Source organism: Taudactylus pleione, unplaced genomic scaffold, assembly GCF_031769625.1.
Source record: "Taudactylus pleione unplaced genomic scaffold, aTauple2 ptg000995l, whole genome shotgun sequence".
Classification (NCBI taxonomy): domain Eukaryota; kingdom Metazoa; phylum Chordata; class Amphibia; order Anura; family Myobatrachidae; genus Taudactylus; species Taudactylus pleione.
In genome coordinates, this window is record NW_028285396.1 from 480,064 (window position 1) to 501,513 (window position 21,450).

Below are 21,450 nucleotides of genomic sequence, written 5' to 3' on the forward strand. Positions count from 1 at the left end.
ACACACAGACAAACAAATACATTTACATTATGTATGGTTGCAATTCACTAAATGATTTACACAGATGTGGTTCATGCCATTATAAGTGCCCGGTACATTAAGATGGCACCAAGGCCAGACAAGGGAGATGCAACAGGTAGGTGATGCAGAGAAATAACTTACATCTGCGCCATGACAGGGGCCCACACAATGCCAACCCTGCTTGGGACACAATTAAGCCATGAAATAAACAAAAGTCAGAGAGTCGAATAAAAACATTATAGAGAAAATGTTATACAAGAAAAGGATGCATTAATATATATTACAGATGTGTTCTTGCTCATCTAGCCTCAATACGCCATGCAGAGCGATATGCCTGGCGTAAGTGAGCTGCAAGGTCCTGTGTAACTATGCTAGCGTTGGGCGTAAGTCGCGCTGCGATGAGACTAGGACGCAGCAGGAGACTGTGCTGAAAAATTTGATATGTGACACTTGTATATCTGTGTGTAAACGGAATGTGGATTGGAAAAAATTTGCGGTTGCTGCATCGTAGCACTTTGCAAGCTGAAAGTCTCGGTCACACACACACACATATATATATATATATATATATATATATATATATACACACACACATATATATGTATATATATATATATACACATATACACACATATATATACGTGTACGTATATATATATACACACACACACACACACACGTGTCAAATATCAAATAAATCAGCACAGTATCCTGGTGCGTCCTAGACGCAGTCTGACTTAAGACGCGTGAGCAGAGTCTCACGGCACCAGGTGCACCAAGAGGGGCTATTTGGAACGAAAAGACAAGTGAGGACACATCTGTATATCACTCTCACAAGTGTTGCTTTTTGTACAGCTATGTTGGCCTATATAGACCAACATTGATACAAAATCATTTCATTTATGGTTTCACCAATGATAAAAGTTTGCCAATAATGACTGAAACCTGTTAAATTCAGTCAGATTGTTTACACAATTGTGTGTGTGGTAATTTACCAAAAACATTCATATGTTCCTATAGGATTTTTACATGACATATTTAGATAAGTGATGTAAATAGTTTTAAATGGAAACGCAATGCATAAAAAAACTTTTTGGGAATTAGTGAGTCTCTCGCTCTCTAATACACATACAGCGACCCTCTAAACAAGGGAAGTATGCATATGGTGTCCCCCAATTCTGTCCAATAATGACGCACAGTCCAACAGAGATCTATTTCCCTCTATCCCTTTCTGTGCTCTATTCTCTAGTTTCCACCTTCCTTCTGTCTCAGGATTCCATGCTGATAGCATAAGTGATGTGTAGTATAATCATCTCTAATTTTAAAAAAACCACATTAAAATAAAAAAAAAGTGTACTATTCCCTCAATTAGTCCAGCATTGTGTTTAGCCTATGCCCTTCAATGTCTGGGCCTCTGCAACATAAAGCCACATAAAAGGAGAACAGTCTATCTACCAACTCTGCTCCAAATTGACTGATCTAATAAAAAAACTGAGTTATCGAACGCACTGGCTCAAACACTTGCTGTCTGCATAACCTGGACATTCCTTACGGGTTGGGTATGAGATGGGATGCTGGTGGTCAGAATACCAAAAGCGGCATCCTGACAGTCAGAATTACCGACCCTGGGAGTTAAATTGCCTAACCCTAAACCTCCCCCTAACCCACCTTTCCCGAAGCCTAACACTAACTCTCCCCCCACTAACCCTAAAGGGGCCTATCCATTAGCAGATAAATTTGAACGATGAACAATATATCGTTCAGTCGTTCAATTTATCTGTCATGCATAGGCCCTGAACGATGACAGATGCGCACTCCCGCGGCCAACAAATTGTGTCTTTTGTCTCTCCAACATGTTGGTCAATTATCGCTTATCGCTGACAGATATTAGAAATATCTGTCAGTTTATACGCGGTAAACGACGAACGATATTTTCAATGAAAATTAATAGAAACATTAAAAAAAATCCACTCCCTGAATGATGTCATGCAATATCGTTTGTAGTTTGCAAAAATCTGTCATGTACATGACAGATATCTGTCACCGCAGCCCCAGGAATTTTCAAGGGATAAATCTTTTGTCTTTCATCGTAGAGAAAGATCTGCTAATGGATAGGCCCCTTAACCCTCCCCGCCCCCCAGCAGCCTAACCCTCCTCGCCACCCCGCAGCCAAACCCTAAACCTAACACTTATCACCAGGATGCCGGCACCGGTATTCTGAGCTCTGGCATCCCAATCGCCAGGATGGTAACTACCTCCTTACTGACCTCCCTGCCTGGACATTGCAATGACTTATCTTCCTTGCTGCTCTTACGGATTACTTTTTGTTTTTTTTAAAACACCCCTGACCACATCATTTCTGTACCAACATTTTGCCTTTATACCCTTAAAATTCCCATATCATTGCCATTTGTTTTTACCACACCCTCAGGTCTATGCACATGTAACATTAGTTATATTAGTATTTTCGTCCTACACCCTTAGCATCTCCTGAATATTCCCCTGAACAAAATTGTACATGGAATCTTACCTGCACGGCTCTTTGATCTGCATTTTTGCCCATTTAACTGCACTGTTTCTATATACTGTATGCAATACAATGCTCTCAACAGCTTACCCTTCAGTAGCAATACTCGACTTGACTTTTTGTTGTATTTGCTCACTTCAACTTATCACTTTCTCCACTATTATCTGCTGTCACAATATGTCCTCGCTCCCGCCAAGTACCCATACTAAAATACTAGAGCAGCTTGTCTACAACCATCCCACCTGCTACCTTTCCTATAACTCTATCTTTGGTCCTCTCCAATCTGGCTTCTGCCCTCTCCACTCCACAGAAACTGCCTTGGCCAAAGTCACCAACAATCTTTTCTCGGCCAAATCCAGGGGACACTTTTCCCTCCTCATCCTCCTGGACCTCTCTGCGGCCTTTGACACCGTGGATCACCTCTCCTACTGTGCACCCTTAAGACCATGGGCCTCTCTGATACATCCTTTCTTGGTTCACCTCCTACCTCACCAACTGCTCCTTCTCGGTCTCTACCTCTAGTTATACCCCCCATCCATCCTTCCGTCAGGGTTCTGTCCTTGAAGCACTACCCTTTTCTCTGTACACCTCCTCTCTGGGTGAACTATTCAGCTCCTTTGGCCTCCAATATCATCTGTATACACTCAACTTCATTTCTCCTCTCTCGATCTCTCCCCTTCCCTCCTCTTTCGGGTGTCCAGCTGCCTCTCTGCCATTTCTTCCTGGATGTCCGAGTGTTTTCTCAAACTCAACATGGCCAAAACTGAACTCGTCTTCCCTCTATCTAGAGACTCCTCCCAACCTCTCTTTCACTATCAACACCATTATTTGTACCCCAACTCCGATGCCTGGGAGCCATTCTTGACTCTTCCCTCTTCTTCACCCCACACATTCAATCTCTTGCCAAATCCTGTTGGTTCCAGCTCCGCAACATCACGTGCATCAGATCCTTCCTCTCCCAGGATGACAATAAAACCATTGTCCACTCACTGATCATCTCTCGACTACTGCAACCTTCTCCTCATTGGACTCCCCTGCTCTTCTCCAATCTGTACTCAACGCTCTCCTGCCGCTCCACAACTGCCTCCCCTCTCTGCCAAGCCCTTCACTGGCTCCCCTACAGAATCCTCTTCAATGACGTACAAGGCCCTCTACAACTCCACAGTCCCCTACATCTCCAACCTCATTTCCCTACACAATCCCTCCTGCCCCCCCCTCCCATTGGAGTGATCTCCCTCGTTCCAACTATCCCCCAGCCTGCATTGCTTCAAGTGAACCCACCTAAAAGCATATCTGTCCACCGCTTCGCACTCGCTCACTCCTTATGTCTTCCTTTTGTCTCCCCCTTCCCCAGACAGTATGCTCAATGAGCAGAACCCTCCTTCCTCCTGTTTTCATTACCTACTTCTCTTGCACACCAGTTACACTCTAGACCTCCTCCTTGGGATCTCTGGCAATGGACTCCACTGCTCTGTTTTTGTTACCCCGATTATGTTCATTGCACTCCTCGTATAAGTGGATAAGTGGCTGTCTTGAGATTTGTAGTGCTATTTGTTGCTTAACTACTGTACGGTTTTACCCTGTACTGTAATTGCTTTGCCCTCTGTATGGTGCTGCAGACCACTTATATATATTACTAATAATAATAATAATAATAATAATAATAATAATAATAATAACAACCAGGTGGTGGAAAAAATCAGATTTTTTTAAAATTTAAATTGGTTTTTGTTTTTATTTAAATTGGATTTGTATAAAAATGATCAAGTAAACAAATAAACCAAATAAAAACAATAATACAAAGTTATTTTAAAATACTGTAACTTTAATATATTTAATTTAAATGACTTGACAGTGTCACTATGAATCATGGCATGGCACAGCAAACTTCACGCAAAGGAAAGAAACAGCAATAGTTGGAAATTGCCTTGCCTGATTTGTAAATCTGAATAAAAGCCTACATATTAGGTTTATAGAACGCCTTAAAAAGAAACACAAGTTTTGCAGCATTGTCAGTATTCAAGCGGTTTCTCAGTTTGACTGCACCAAACCAAATGTTGAAAATATTATTTTCTACTGAAGCTGATGATGCTACAGCTGTTAGCAATTGCTCTACTGCTACCATGATATTTTCATTACCAGCTACAGTTTCTGAACCATTTTCCACCAATTTTAATAATACATTAAACACCTTGATTTTTTATTTAAAAAAATCATGTGATTTAAAAAAAAAAAATTAATAATTGTGATTTAAATCATGATTTAAATCAAGTTGATTTAAATCGGCACACTCTGATAATAACCATACACTATTATTCCAGATCTGCATTATCCAACTCCTACACTAACTAAATCTAATGCTCTGATGGATGTGCCCATCTGCACCTAACATTAATATAATCTTACTATTCTCCCCAGTGCCTCTCTCACGGGTGCACCACTCTGCATTTTCCCAAACCACCCAGCTGTCAATCCATTCCATGATTGACAGCCAGGGATTGCGGAAGCAGGCACCAGTATTCCCTCATTAGATCCCTCCCACTCACTGTTCGTCCCACTCCTCATTAAAGGGCTCTATTTATTACAATCCGCATTAAAATGCAGATTGTAGTGTGATATTTCCACTACAACATCACAAGGATTTATTAAAAAACCCTTGCAGGGACAGAGCTTGCGATAAAGCTCTGTCCTTACGAATCCCCTCCACAGCCTTATCACTGTATTTTTCAGAATAAATACAGTGACAAGGTTCCGCGCATGAAGTTTGGCAGACACGGAGATGAAGCAGGGAGAACAAACAACACCTCATCTACGCTACTGAACATGTTTGATCTGGACAAATGTAACATGCTCTTCCACATGATCCTTGGAAATAAAGAGTACTGCCGATAAAGCACTGGGAGATTTGGGACAATAATATCAAACAGTCCTTTGCATGATTTAGACTGCAGGGTAGTACATAAAATGCCCATAACCATTATGTCATACAATTTAAAAAACTAATTTAATTCTGTGAGACATAAAGCAGGCTTTGTTCTTGCAGTTTGACATGAGGACATAAAAGACCTTGCGATGTTTATTAACCGGAAATAGCCATAATGCATTTATTTCTTTGCTAAAATTGTTTTTTACACTGAATACACAAAGCACTTACCAAGACAGAGCCATCCCCATATTGGTCTACACTATGCACGGCTACACGGACAGGCAAATTGGCAGCATTGCAGTAACAGTTTACCTACACCTCCCATAATGAGAGTTGCTAATCATCATACGGCTGCCTAAACACTAGTGTTAGGAAACTTTCAGTGACACCACATGAAATGAAATTGTGTGTAACAGATGGGGGTTATTCCGGTAACTGTAAATTTCTCTGAACTAGGATTATTCTGCTTTATATATGACCTGCATTGCATGACATTTATTTATTTTTTTCTCTCTGTCTCCAATACCACCCTCCTCCCCTTCTCTTTCTCTCAATCTCTCTCCCCACCACAAAGCTTTCTGGCCACTTCTCCTTCTCATTTTAATTGAGTTTATTACAGCAACAGTTGATATAGTGATATGTGAAGCAAGTTTATTAAAGTTGTGATGCTACATTAAATATTTAAGTTTATATCCAAGGCTGAAGAGCTTTTGAGTGTTTCCGAAGTGCTGATACTCATTTCAGTCCTGTGCTTGCACTTGCGGTTGGGGAGGGCGTTAATGAAATAAGCATAGCAGGCAGTCCAGGATGCCACCATGTGGCATTTGCTCCAGGTTAAATGAGCACGGGGTGACTAGAACCAATAGGTTCAATGCTTGTTCCCAGCATTAAGCATAATTATTGATGCCAGTGAGTAAGGGGCTTAAAAAAAGGTTAGTAACAGCTGAAGTGCCAAGCGGATACTGTGACAGTCATAAAAGTTTTGGGTAGGGACACAAACTTGACAATTGAACTTGGTGACCCTCATTGTCCCACAACTATAATGATATGGTGCACTCAAACAAAAAGCCACCCTGTTTAAGAGTTTACCATTAATTGTATGTACTACATGTAAGGGATCTGAGAAGTGTGGATATTACTCACTCCAAATTAACGAATGTTGCAAATTAGTTTGAACATGAACTGCATATTCATATCTTGTCCATAACTGTCCTTCTACTCATTGACAGCTGTACTGCACCCATTATTAACAAAAGCATTTAAACATGTTCTAAACACCAATAATTACACCAGTCCTTCTCAACGAGTTATTACACAGTGTTAATATTTCCCTTCTAGGAACAGAAAGTAAAACACAATCTGACACTTTGTTCCTGGTATTGCTGTTACAACAGTTATGCCATTATCTACTGTAGGTGGTTTCAGGGAGATCTTAATCCCAGATAAAACACTGCACTGGCAGGTGATAAACATAAATGTGCATTTGGTTGGCACACCATTTTAAAATCCAATTTATTTTTAAAATTTAACCTGTGTATCAAGATAGGTCAATGCAACTCAATAAAATAAATACTACATTTTATGATTAAAACCATTTTGGTCTTTTATAGTTTCGGATGCAGTGTTCGCATATTCTCCAAGATAATTAAATTCTTAGGCTAGAGTGCATTTGATACATTCTTAAACAAGCTCCTTGCAACAATCCTAAGAACTAAGAGGAAGGAAAACAGATGTGTTACACAGGCGTTTTGAATGCAAGTGCTTTCTCAGCTACAAAAGCACTAGTGTTCAGACACATGTGTGACACCATCCTAAGGAATGCAGCTTAATACTAAAAGTATTTTATGCAAATTGTTAACATATATACCTGCATGTATAATAAAAGACTAATGTTTTACAAGAATATCTCTTAGTAAATTATGAAAGTTTACCTACATTAGATTAGGTACATGCTACAATAATGTAAACTTCTTTGGTATTTCACCTATAAAATATGTTATATTTATTTGGCACAGTGTGGATCACAGACATTAAGGTCAATAAAATGGGTATAGAGGTTTAAGAAAAAATATTGCAACAAAAATGATTACTCCACTCCCCCTTATGTACTTACTGTTCCAGGCCGGGTGAAGTCTATGCTCTGAACAGCACTTTGTCTCATCTGGCTATTAAATAGCCGAGTACATACACTCTGCAGATATTCAGGAGTTATCTGAAAACGTAAGTAGCGCATACTGTCAATTATTTTGAGAAGGATATTAATGTTACTCACAAGTTAAAATAACATCATTCTGGTATCTGGCATTTTGTGATTTTAAAAGAAAAATACATAAAAGCACTGATAATGGGAGATTGACCAAGTGCTATGGCAATATATATAAGAAAGGGATTAAAAAAACGTCATTTGTAGTTTACAATATATATTGCAACAGTCACAAGCTTCTAAAATTAAAATATTAGGACTGATCATTTGAAAAATCAATGACAATAATGTTAATGATAATAATAAATAAATAAATATACAATTGTGTTTTCTAATCCATGAACATAGGAAATAAAAATAGGGAACCATAATAAAATAGTACTATTAAATTATTTTATTTTTTTCTTTATTGAAGCATCAATATTAAATAAAAAATACCATTTGAGTTCATACAAAATATTGTAAAATCCATACATACATCAATATCTTTGAGTACAAGATCACTGCATTGAGTCATACGTGTTATGGGAAAAAAAAGCCTGGAACCGAGCCAAACACAATTGATCCCTTGGAGTAAGATGAGGAGTCTTGGAGAAGGATGCGGGTTTCATACCATATAGTACTACGGAAAAATTTAAATATAGCCTCCTTATAGAAAGCAGATAAAGGGCCTGATTCAGACCCACTCGCGAGCGGCTGTCTGTTCGCAAGTGGGTCGATGGTCTGCACTGAGCATGCGCACGACGGAGGGAGCTCCGTCGTGCGCATGCGCCAGACGCGACGAGCGAAGGACTTTCCTTCGCTCGTTGTGTCTGATCAAAGGGGGCGTGCTGTCGATGTTGATTGACAGCACGCCCCCTTTGGTGGGCGTGCCTCCCTGACGGGGGCGTTCCCAAGGCAACGCCTCCCGTCAGAAGCCGGCCCACTGACATCACTAGTGATGTCAGTGGGAGTGATTTTGGCTCTGATAGAGCCAAAATCACTCCGGGCCTTGCGGTTGAAAACCTCAACCGCAGGCTCCGGCTCGCAGTTTTGATGGTTGCGATGGTCACGACCATCGCGGCCATCAAACTGCACGCTCGTATAGGCTCAGAGCGTACGGCTTTGAATGAGGGCCAAAATCTCTATCAAACTCTCCCATGTTGAAAATATTTTTTCAGTGCGTGTCTCCTTTGGAAAGGAGGCCTCAAGCCAATCCATGTGAAAAAAAAAAAAAAAAAAAAAAAAGTTTATCTAGAAAAAGGTTTGAGGGTTGGCAGAGAACGCTGAAGCCGGCAGCCGATGAAATTGCTAAGAGTCATTTCCTAATATCTCTAGGACATCCAATACCTGTGGATAAAATCCCCAAAATTGCCCATTCTGGGGTGAGTGTGGCATAATTAACTAAATAATTAGTGGCAAAACCCCAAAGCCCCAGCCAAAACCGGTTTACAAAGGGCCGGTCCACAGACAATGATACAAATCAGCAGAGGGTTGTCTACATTTAGGGCAATTAGAACTATTCAATATGCCCATGAGAGATCCCCCATGAGAAGAAATACTATATGAGCAGTGAAAAATGTTGAGGTACGTTTCTGTATATTTGGCCACAGGGAAAGTATTAACAGAGGGCCTGATTCAGAGCCGGACGCTCTGACCAGAGCGCTCGCTCTGAATCAGGGCCCTCCTCCATGAAAATGGAGCGGCCTCCTGGCCACTCGCATAGCTGTGGGTGACCACCCACAGCATATGCGAGTGGCCAAAAAGATGGTCGCGATGGTCTTGACCATCACGACCATCGGACTTCCGACGGAGACCCTGCGGTAGGGTCTCCCTGCCACAAGCCCTGGAGTGATTTTGGCTCTATCAGAGCCAAAATCACTCCCACTGACATCACTAGTGATGTCAGTGGGGCCGGTTTCAGACGGTAGGCGTTCCCATGGGAACGCCTCCGTCTGGCAGGCACGCCCCCGGCACGCCCACCAAAGGGGGCGTGCTGTCAATCAACATCGACAGCACGCCCCCTTTGGTGCGAGCCCCGGAGCGACAGCTTGGCTGTCGCAGTCCGGGTCTCGCGCATGCGCACGACGGAGCTCCCTCCGTCGTGCGCATGCGCAGTGGGGAACATCGACCCACTTGCGAGCGTACTGCCGCTCGCGAGTGGGTCTGAATGACCCCCAGAGTACAACAAATACCAAGGAGATCATCTATAGATAAGGAGGGAAAACATTGCAACCATTGGGCCATGCCTGTTCATAAGGAAGAATGATCCACAGAGGGTCGAAGGAATTTATAATATGAAGAAATAGCTCCTCTAGGTAAGGGAGGGTTTAATGATAAATAACCCAGAGGGTTGCCCCAATCTCCTGCCAGGATTGATTTAAAAACCTTACTTACATAATATTGGGTCTGAAGGAAAGAAAAAACCAAAAACACCTATGATGGGGATTTTAACCATGGCTTCAGATGAGACAATGGCTTAAGGGAGTTAGGATCAATAAGTTGACCCACCATGCGGAGCCCTTCTGTGTCCCAGGTTGAGAAAGTATGTGAAGCCTGGCCATTTTGAAAATTTGGGTTTCACAAAAAAAACTAGATGGATAGAATAGATAGGATTCAATTAGAAATTATGTTGCAATAAATGACCAAATTGTTCTCGTGGTCATAAGAAGAGGATTATCAAGTATGTCAGAAGGGATCTCTGGATCTGCCATGTGTAAAAAGGCAATCAAAGACATTTAAGGTAAAAACTTTGGTTCCAGTGAAGTATTATAATACATTTGGTTAGCCATCAACCAGTCCTTTAGATAACAAAACAGTGCAGGGTAATTACATTGCAATACATCTGGAAAATTAATACCGCCATTATATTTAGGTTGACATAACTTGACCATGCCAATCCCCCTCGTTTGTTGTTCGAAATGAAATTCCGAAACAACGAATGATAGATAGGGTGTCTTTCCTAGATAAAAGAATAGGGAATACCTGGACAGGGTAGAGGATATTTGGGAAATAGACCATATGCAAGAGATTCGACCTGCCTAAATAGGAAAACTGGAGATGGCCCATCTCCCCCAGATCGTCTGTAAGCGTGGATAACATTTTCCCAATATTATATCTGTATACATTGTGAATGTTTTTAGGAAGGATAATACCCAGATATGGAAGTTGTCCTCTTGCCCACTTAAGTGGCAGTTGTGTTGCACAAGCTGGGCGAACAAACTCGTGTTTCAGGTATACGGTGAAAGATTTTTCAAAATGAATAACGAATCCTGAGACAGGCCCAAGGTTCCCTAACATGTCCAAAAGGGATCAAAGAAGCCGATCTAGGATTTGAGAGATAAATAAGGTAATCATTGGCGAATGACGTGACTTTCATTTCGGCAGCGCTGATACAGATCCTGCAAGACAGGCCAAGAATCGATTATTCAAAGCAGGAGGTCGAGGGATAAATTGAATAATAAGGTGGAAAGAGGGCACCCGAGTCATCACTATAGAATTACTTTTAGTACCATTAATCAGAAGGGAGGTACAGGGAGATGTTTAAAATAATTTTTTCAAATTAATAAAATTCTGCCCGAATGCACGGAAGATAAAACATTAAATAGGATTGACCAGGAGACAGTGTCAAATGCTTTAGCTCAAAAGCATATTGTTCGCAGCCACTATAGACGCTGTTGCGGTGCATATGCCATTAACTAAATAACATCCGCTGACAAAACCTAACCGGTGTGGCGCGAGGATAGAAGAAAAGAAAGATTGTAATCTAGTAGCAATAACTTTAGAGAGTATCTTGAAATCTACATTCAAAAGGGCAATAGGATGATAAGAGTCCAATCGTGTGGGATTCCGGTCAGGTTTGGGTTACTAATAAATTATTTTTATTCTCAATCATATTAAGAGTTATGTACAGAAAATAATAATCTATGTAGTCCTTGTGCTTTGTTCATGGAATTAACTGCCACTTTTTGAATCTTTTTGCATTAAGCAATGCTTATTGGTCACAGACATGTTTTTCATTGCAGTTTCTTTTAATTTGAGTGAATGGAGAAATACAAAACCAACACTAATTACATTTCCCAATTCTTAACTCCGTATTTGTAAGTCACTGCACATGCTGGACATAAATAAAACATGTATGTCCAATTCTAAGTAAAATTAAGAGTTATGGTATAACATACCTTTGTTAACTCTTTTTCTTCAAGGTCCATAGGGTTCACAGAAATTACTTTGGGGTATGTTGTTGGAGTGATCCAGGCACCAAACAGTTAACAAGCTCTCAACTCCCAGGATGCACTGGGTCCTCCTCCATATATACCCCGCCCCTGGCAGTTAGACAGTTAGTTACCAAGTTATTTTTTCAAATGAATAAAATCCTGTCCGAATGCACGGAGGATAAAACATTAAAGAGGATTGACCAGGAGACAGTGTCAAATGCTTTAGCTCAAAAGAAGGAAAAGGAAAGGAGAAGGAAAAGATGAGAAGGAAGGATGATTGTACTTTAGAAACTCTCTCTCAAGCAGTGGGAATTACAGAAAAAAGAAAAGAAAAGATTACCCAATAACACAGGTGTGTTAGGGTGGGTGTCCTGTGGACCCTATGGACCTCAAAGAAAAATAGTATGTTATACAAAGGTATGTTATACCATAACTCTTATTTTCTTCTTAGGGGTCCATAGAAATTACCTTGGGGATGTCCGAAAGCAGTTCCCTTAAGGGTGTGGATGCTCCTGTATTTCAGTAGAAAGGAGAATCCTACACCCAAAGGAAGCATCCTGAGAGGCAAATATATTAAATGCGTAAAATTTTACAAAGGTGTGGACAGAAGATCATTTGGCTGCCTTGCATAATTGTTCAGCAGAGGCCCCACAACGAAACACCCACGATGGTCCCACAGATCGAGTAGACTGTGTTGTCACTGTGTTTGGAACACAGAGATCAGCTTGTGTGTAAGCTTGAGAAATTGTCAGACAAAGCCATCTAGCCAGAGTTTGCATTGTAGCGGGCCAGCCTCGCTTATGACAGCCATACAACACAAAAAGAGAATCTGATTTTCTAATGGAGTTGGTGCGATCCACATAGATTCGTAGGGCGCGTACAACATCCAGAGAAGCTTCACCTGCCGAGAGGCCTGAAGACTGGAAAGCTGGAACCATAATTTCTTAATTTACATGAAACCGGGACACAACTTTAGGAAGGTAACCCATTCTAGTACGAAGAACAGCTCTATCCTGATGAAAAATCAAAAACGGAGAGCGAAAAGAAAGGGCTGCTAAATCAGAGACCCTACGGGCAGAGACAATAGCAAGAAGGAAAACGGTTTCTGCTGTCATCCACTTCAGGTCTACTGAGTTCAGGGGTTCGAATGGGGGAGCCTGTAGAGCCCTGAGAACCAACGTCAAATCCTACCAGAGAAATAAAGGGAGGCTGAACCCTCCGAACACCCTGAAAAAATAACCTTAACATCAGGCAACGGGGCGATCTTTCGCTGAAACCAAACTGGCAGCGCAGATGTCTGGACCCTCAGGGTGGCCAGGCGAAGACCCCGGTCTAATCCTGCCTGAACAAAAGACAACACTCCAGAGACCCTAAAAACTTCAGGAACATATTTTCTATGTTCACACCACTGAAAATACGAGTGCCAAATTTTGTAATAAATGCGGGCAGGGGAAGGTTTCCGTGCCCTAAGCATTGTCTGAGTTACAAAAGTGGGAAAACTTTTGGCCCTCAAAATGGAAGTTTCAAGAGCCACGCCGTCAAAGACAGACGAGGAAAGTCCGGATACAGGCAGGGACCCTGTATTAACAGGTCCGGCCTTAGAGGAAGAGGCCATGGAGTGTCTATGGATAGACTTTGGAGGTCGGTGAACCATTGGCGTCTGGGCCAAGCAGGTGCTATCAGTATTACTGTCCCGCCCTCCTGCTTGAATTTTCTGATGACGCTTGGAAGAAGGGAAAACGGAAGAAACTGATACGCCAGACTGAAGTTCCACTTCACTACTAGATCGTCCACAAACTCGGCTGCGGGATCCTTGGTTATGGACCCGTACCTGGGGACCCTGTGGTTATGGCTAGAGGCCATGAGATCTACCTTTGGATGACCCCATCTGCCCACTAGGCTCTGAAATACCTGTGGATGAAGAGCCCACTCTCCGGCCTGTATTTCCTGCCGACTTAGGAAGTCCACTTCCCAATTGAGGATTCCTGGTATAAATACTGCCGAGATCGCTGGAAGATGACATTCTGCCCAGACCAGAATATTTGACACTTCCGCCATGGCAGCCTGACTCCACGTGCTTCCCTGACGATTGAGGTAGGCTACTGCAGTGGCGTTGTTGGACTGCACCTGGACAGGCCGGCCCATTAGTACCTCTTGTGTCTGAACTAGCGCTCTGAATACTGCACGAAGTTCCGGGACTTTTATGGACAGGAGACTTTCCCTGGTCATCCACGTTCCCTGGAATGTGTGTTGACCCATCACTGCGCCCCACCCATGGAAGCTGGCATTGGTAGTGAGGAACACCCAATCTGGTATCCAGAATGGGCGACCCTTGTTGACACAAAACTTCTGTATACACCATGACAGGGACAATTGCACTTCTGGCGAGAGATAGATCATCTGACTTTATTGAGTGGTACTCCCGTTCCAATGTGAGAGGATTAACCGTTGCAATGGTCTGGAGTGGAATTGAGCATATTCCACCATGTCGAAGGTGTACACCATGGATCCCAGAACCTGCATTGCTGAGTGAACAGATACTGACTGCTTGTGGAGAAACCTGCATATCCACAACTGATATCTTCTGGCAGATATATTCTCTGTGCCAGAGAATCTAATTGTGCCCTTAAATGTACCATATGTTGTACTGGGAGAAGCGACGACTTCTTACAATTTATGATCCAGCCGTGTCTGTGTAGACAGGTAATTGGCAGTCTGAGATGATGCTGCAACACCTGTGGTGATTGTGCTAATATCAGGAGATCGTCCAGGTATGGCAGTATTCTGACTCCCTGGCACCTGAGGCAGGCCGTCATTACCGCCATGATTTTGGTAAACACCCGAGGGGTTGTTGACAACCCAAAAGGCAGCACCTGAAATTGGAAATATTTCTGCAGCACCGCAAACCTCAGAAACCGTTGATGGGACGGTGTAATTGGCACATGAAGATATGCATCCTGAAAGTCCAAAGACACCATAAAATCCCCTGGTTCCATTGCCAACACAATTGACCGAAGGGTTTCCATATCGAATCTGGGTACTCGGATAAATGTATTGAGACCTTTTAGATTCAGAATAGGCCGGTAAGACCCATTGGATTTCTGGACCAAAAACAGGTTGGAATATTAACCCTGGGTAAATAATGTAACAGGAAATAATAACCCTGGGTCAATAATGTAACAAGAGGACTTCTACATACCATTGGCCCTCTGGCCATTCTCACACATAGCCGGCTATTGTGGCAACCTTACAGTCCTGCCTTCCAGTGTTTGATTAACGATTCACAAATCAGAGGAACACGAGACACTTCCTAGCACAGTGTTTGCAACATGGGGAAACTGACTTTGGACTGATTGCCCAGTTAGGGCTAAGGGTAGAATATTGTTACAGTCTCTACAGAGTAGATAGGGATGCACCCCGATTACATAATGCAGCAGTTTGGAATGCATCATTGACTCTACCTTTCATCAATTTCTTGGAATTTTTTGTTACTTGGGACTTTATTGTACTTCGGTATTAAGGAAGACCTCAGAGAGTCAAATCAGAGGCTCTCACATCATTTTTGTTGCTACATTGAAAACTGCATATACAACAAGAACAAGATCTGATATTTAGTTATTTACACATGCACATATTCATATTGATACCTTTATGTTTATTTTCTTTATTATTTAAATTTTCTCATTAATATTATTTGCTTTGTTTTATATTCATTTTTATTGTTATTGCCATTTTATTATTTTTTTCTTGCTTTAGGATGTTTTCACTATTCTATCCATTAACTCACCAACAATTCAGGAGGTGACTGCAGGTGTATATAATTCAGTGGTATTACTTGTAGAATTATATTTGCAAACTGGTTCTCTTTTTATTATGCTAATGCACTTTATGTCACAAATTTAGGACATTTATAGTTCCTCTGAGAGAGCTTGCATATTAAGACACTTGTTTTTTACAGAATCTAATACATTTTATTATCATAACTGTGTATCTCTTTGGTCCAGGTTAGACGCTTGGCACTATCAATTTGTAACTGGAATAATAACCCTAGTTGATTCACTGGAATTTGGATTATTGCCCCTGAAACCACCAGAGAATTAATGGCCTGCTGTAGGGCCAAGGCTTTCGCAGACTCTGCTGCAGGAGTTGTGCAAAAAAACATTTGCGGGTGACTTCTCCAGAAGGTAAGGACGTACCCTTGAGAGACCACCTTCCGAACCCAAGCGTCTGTTGTTGTGAGATGCCAGGTGTCCGAAAACTTAATAAGTTGGACTCCTACCCTGGGATCCCCCATGGGGAGGTCCGTTTCATCAGCCACGGGTTTATCCTCTGACTTGGAAGCCGGACGTCTGTTTGGCCAGGGTTTCTTAGATTGCGGTTTCCTGCGGGAACTATTTCTAGAAGAAGGCTAACCTTTTGCTTTTCCTTATGGCCAAAAGGCTCGAAAGGACGACTGCCTAGGTCTAGGAGTCGATGCTGAGGGTAGACCAGCCGTTTTAGAGGCTGCTACTGTAGCAATACTCTTATCCAGTTCAGTACCAAACAGAATGCCTCTCGTAAACGGAAGGGATTCCAGGGCTTTTTTGGATCCTGCATCTGCTTTCCAGTCCCTTAACCAAAGGGCTCTGCGAGCCACGATTGAGACAGCTGATGCCTTAGAGGATAGTATACCCGCATCCAATGCTGCCTCTCACAAATAGGAAGCTGCCTCCTTAACATACGAGATAATAGTAAGCTGTTCTCTGGAAGCTTCTGGATGAATATCTTCCAGTGCCTTCATCCATTCTTCAATGGCTTTAGACACCCAGGCCATAGCCATGGCCGGGCGAGTAACAGCTCCTGATAGCGAAAAGACCACCTTGAGACAGGCTTCAAGTCTCCCATCTGTGGAACCCCTAAGAGAGGATGCAGCGGGTATGGGCAATGTGGTGCTCCTGACCAGCACGTCTACTGAAGGTGGAACTTCGCATTTGGCGCACTCGTCTGGTGGGAGGGGGTATAAGGCCGCAACCATCTTTGTAATATGGAATCGACTATCCGGTTAACTCCATGCTTCCCCCATAAGTTCCGAGAGGTGCTCAGATTTGGGAAATTCAGCTTTCACAACTTTCTGGCACTTAAATACTGAAGCCTTTCTCTGCACTGGCTCCTCATTTTCTATATTTAGCACAGCTTTGACCGCCCTAATCAAGGAGGGAATGTCTGTTGTAGGAAAATGGTCCTCCTCTCCTAAGAGAGAGTCCTGAGAAGAGCCCTGTATATCCCCACACTCATCAGTAGAGGCATCAGGAGTCAGTAGGCTGGACGGAATGATAGGATGAGACCGACCGCCTTCTGGTTTTAGGCCGTACTGGTCTAGCAGCTTGCAGTGGTTGCTGAAAGGCAGCAGAGGACAAAGCCATACTCTGACCTGAGTGGGCATAAACGTCCATCCAGGATGGATGCATAGGGGGCATAAACATAGTAGGTTGTAGCTGCTGAGGGTACCCCATAGTCGGAGCCAGCCTAGGGGCCGCCAACCGGTCTACAACCTGAGCAATGATCTGGGTAAAGGAGCACAAGGGGGTTCCTGCCCAGGAGTTGGTAGGTTTGATTGATGTGGTGACTCCTTAAAACAGTGACCACATAATCCATCTTGTATGAAATCCTGAGGGGATCACCCCGCTTTACAGGCCATACATGACACCAGCACAGGGGCTTCAGCCACCAGCTTCTCAATTTCTTTAGACATAACAATATCCCTATTGCTATGCAAAGTACTTATACAATGTGACAATGTTTCACACGCAAAATAACCCACACCCCTGTAGCAGAGGGCTTACGAGGAGAAACAGCAGTGATATTTAACTGACAGTTATTCAGGAACAAAAATGCAGTATAACACACAGCAGATTTCACAAGTCGCATGCAATGCAAATGATATACACTGGTGGCCAAAATTGCGGACACATTTTGAAATATGAATGTTTTTCAACTTTGAATGCTCATAAAAACTGTTTCACTGCACGCAGTGCAATGATTCATATATCAAATGAAAGGAAATTTAATGCTGAATTCAACACAATAAACAGAGGTCAAATATTTGCATTACAATGGTAGTTTTGCAACTTTTCAGTCAGACAAAGAAGCACAGATGCGTGAGATTCAAGAAGCAGATTGTAGTAGCAGCTACTACCAGCCAATCGGAATCGTCGTGCTGAGGACCAATCAGATGTCGTTTATGAGCAGGTGCAAGGTCATGTTCAAAGGTGGGAAAGACCAGTTTGGCTGTTTCATTTTGCAGAATAGAGTTGGTTACTGAAGTGCAATTACGGTTGGATGTTTGTGTGTATTGTTTAGTGCTATTGACGGTGTAAAAAATAAATACAACAATGTCATCCAGGCAAAGTGGTGACTGGTCACCCAGCAAGAGATCCAGGATTGTGGTATTATGTGAAAATGGTCTTTCGTATGCAGCAATTGCGAGAGAAGTTGGTGGGAATGTGACAACATCAGGAGTACGAAAGTTTTGTTTACGCCATCAGGAAACACAATCTATACAAAACAAAGAAGGAAAAGGCCGGAAAAAGTGCACAACAGCTGTTGATGATAGGAGAATAAAACGAAATTGCACAGCATGAAGTGTAACAGTTTTTATAAACATTCGAAGTTGAAAAACATAAAAATTAAAATAATAATAAAATATATAAAATAATAATAAAAACAGCTTAACTTTGGGAACTTAGGGCCTGATTCAGAGCCGGACGCTCTTTGAGAGCGCTCACTCTGAATCAGGGCGTCCCTTTTTTTTTTTTTTTTTTTTAAAGACGGCCTCCTGGCCGCTCGCATAGCTGTGGGTGACTACCCACAGCTTATGCGAGCGGCCAAGTGATGGTCGCGATGGTCAAGACCATCGCGACCATCGGGCTTGCGACGAGACCCTTGTGGTAGGGTCTCATGGCTGCAAGCCCCAGTGGACTTCTTGCTCTAATAGAGCAGAAAGTCCACCTACTGACATCACGAGTGATGTCAGTAGGGCCGCCCACAAACGGCAGGCGTTCCTGCAGGAACGCCTCCATTTGCCCAGCCACCCCCCCTGCCCACCTCCAAAACGGGGCAACTTGTCAATCACCATCGACAGCTGCCCCGCTTTGGTGTGAGACCCTTAGCGATGGAGCGCCCGTCGCTGGCCGGGTCTCGCGCATGCGCAGTGGGGGACCATCGACCCACTTGCGAGCGCTGTGCGCTCGCGAGCAGGTCTGAATCAGGCCCTTAGGACAGTGATAGTAGTCCCCATTTAGAAGAAATCCTCTACGCATTTCATGTAGCTCCCCCCTACATCATATGGGTAAGTTTTTTAGTTGTGGAGAAAGATTTATCGCTTCTAGTGCTAAAAAGATGGTGGAAGGCTACATTTTACTGTACATTAGGTGCTATATTATTAATGCAGTTTAGTGCTAGGATTTCTAGTTCCTCATGAGCTCAGTTGGATGGCAAAGAGTATGAGAAATGTCTAATCTTTAGACCCTTTCTTTCACCAAAGGTAATTACTTTATTAGTTTGCATCAATATAAAAAGGTATCACACCAGGTAAACATTTACTTAGAACAGAAATTGCCCTTTCTTAAGCTGGGTACACACCTAAAATATATATATCAGCAGATCGACTGATATGGAGATATTTCTGCAGATGATGGTTGTTCATACACACTGAACAACCATCATCTGTCATCTGTCTGCGGGTCCGCCTGTACACACAGCACAATAGACAGATATATCTGCCATCGGCTGTGCAGCACAGTTGACGCAATATGTCTGTGAATGATGTAGTTCACAAACCTATTGCTGGCACACATTGGCTGATGGGCACACGATGTATTGGCTGATCAATTGAACGGTCAATATATCTGCCAGTGTGTACCCAGCATTAGGGTTCAGGAAGTCTGCCAGACAAATTCCTCCGGTATTCTACCCTGATGGGGTGCTCCTCCTAAAGCCGTGTATCCACTTGCCGATTAAAATGAGCATTTGAACGATAACGATATAGTTATCATTCAATCGCTCATTAATCGTGCATGAAAATGTTGAAAACGACCAGCGATGCGCGCTCCCGCTGGTCATTTTTGACATCAATCATCTCTTGAACATGTTGGTCAATCTGCCGATAACGACAGATTGACCATGTTCTGGGATGAGGGAGGGTGCCTGCACTGAACGACATTTCATTCAGTATAGGCACCTACAGGATGAGGAACGACTATACGATTACAATGTTGTAATTGTACTGTCGTTCCACTATTTACTACTGGATACGCACCTTAACTGTCATTACAATTGTAGCACCTTCGGGTGAAAAGATTAGTCTATATGTTAGAGAGCACATAATCTAAAGAAATATCATGAAAAATTAAAATACAATAAAAATGATTTAATATAAAAAAAAAAAAATCTACATATGTTGTATAATTAAAATACAGCAAAATAAAGTAAAAGTGTAAAGAAATGAAAATATTAAAATAAGGCTGTGCACTGTATAAGCTCCTATTTATTAGTAGAAGTTAATGTTGTGTATAAAATTCTAGATGGATGTCACATATTCAGAAGCCTCCTGCTGCTTTTGCATATTGTACAAAGATGCAGCGGCTGTGCTACAGCGTCCATCTATGAATCAGGCCCTTTATACATAGTTCCATCATAGACATAGGGTAAAAAAATATCACAATGCGTCATAAATAGTAAAATTGGTATATATGGATTCTATTCATTATACCATTTTGGATGTATATAAATTTCATCCAAGTTGCCTTAGGTGGACTAATCAGTTCATAGTAGTTATCAGCGGTTATATCCATGTTATAGAAGTGACAATGAATTGTAGGCACATAAACACAATATTAAAAGTACTTTGTTCCTTTTATTTTTTACCATTTACCTACGATGGAATTATGTATATTGTGTATACACATGACATTGTGCAAATTTATACATTGGATATGTGTATTTAGAAGTGACATTAGTCTAGGATTTTATACACCACACAAATTTGTACTAATAAATAACTGCTTAATATTGTAATTTCTTTACACTTTTCCTTTATATTGCTGTATTTTATTTATTCATCATATGTAGATTTGTTTTATATTAAATAATAATAGTTACGTTTTAATTCTTTTTTTTTTCATGATATTTCTTGAGATTAAGTGCACTCCAACATATAGATTAATATTTACACCCTAGGGTGCTATAATTCAATTATCGATACCTTCTATAACAGTGTTTGTGAGCTAAAAATAGAGCTTTTTCGATACTTAATCTATGGTAATTATCTATATTTTGTCTACACCAGTTTCTAAACTACAATAGGAGCTTTTTCTATGACTTAATACATTGTAATTATCTATATCTTGTCTGCACCAGTTTTACCAGTTTCTGAACTATCAAGAAAAGTCAATTTTTTAAAAAAAATCTTAATTACTTTGTAATTATCTACAACTTATCTGTATCAGTTTTACCAGTTTCTGAACAGCAATTAGTAATACTTTTTTTACTTAAAACGTGGCATGCTCCTTTTGCATGGATTGTTTAAGGAGATTATTGC

The 21,450-nt window shown here is 41.7% G+C and overlaps 1 protein-coding gene across 6 annotated transcripts in view; it reads right to left on the minus strand.

The window, feature by feature from the left end:
- Positions 1-21,450, minus strand: part of ARMC9 (armadillo repeat containing 9) — a 185,628-nt gene that overhangs the window by 55,128 nt on the left and 109,050 nt on the right. For 4 of the 6 annotated variants that reach the window (XM_088460934.1, XM_088460937.1, XM_088460936.1 and 1 more), the window contains exons 9-10: positions 7,588-7,686; positions 163-201 (exon numbers count right to left, since the gene is read on the minus strand). In XM_088460934.1, coding sequence (XP_088317060.1) covers positions 163-201; positions 7,588-7,686 — 138 coding nt within the window. The remainder of the gene's footprint in view (positions 1-162; positions 202-7,587; positions 7,687-21,450) is intronic. The other 2 variants (XM_088460935.1, XM_088460938.1) reach the window with 2 other exon arrangements.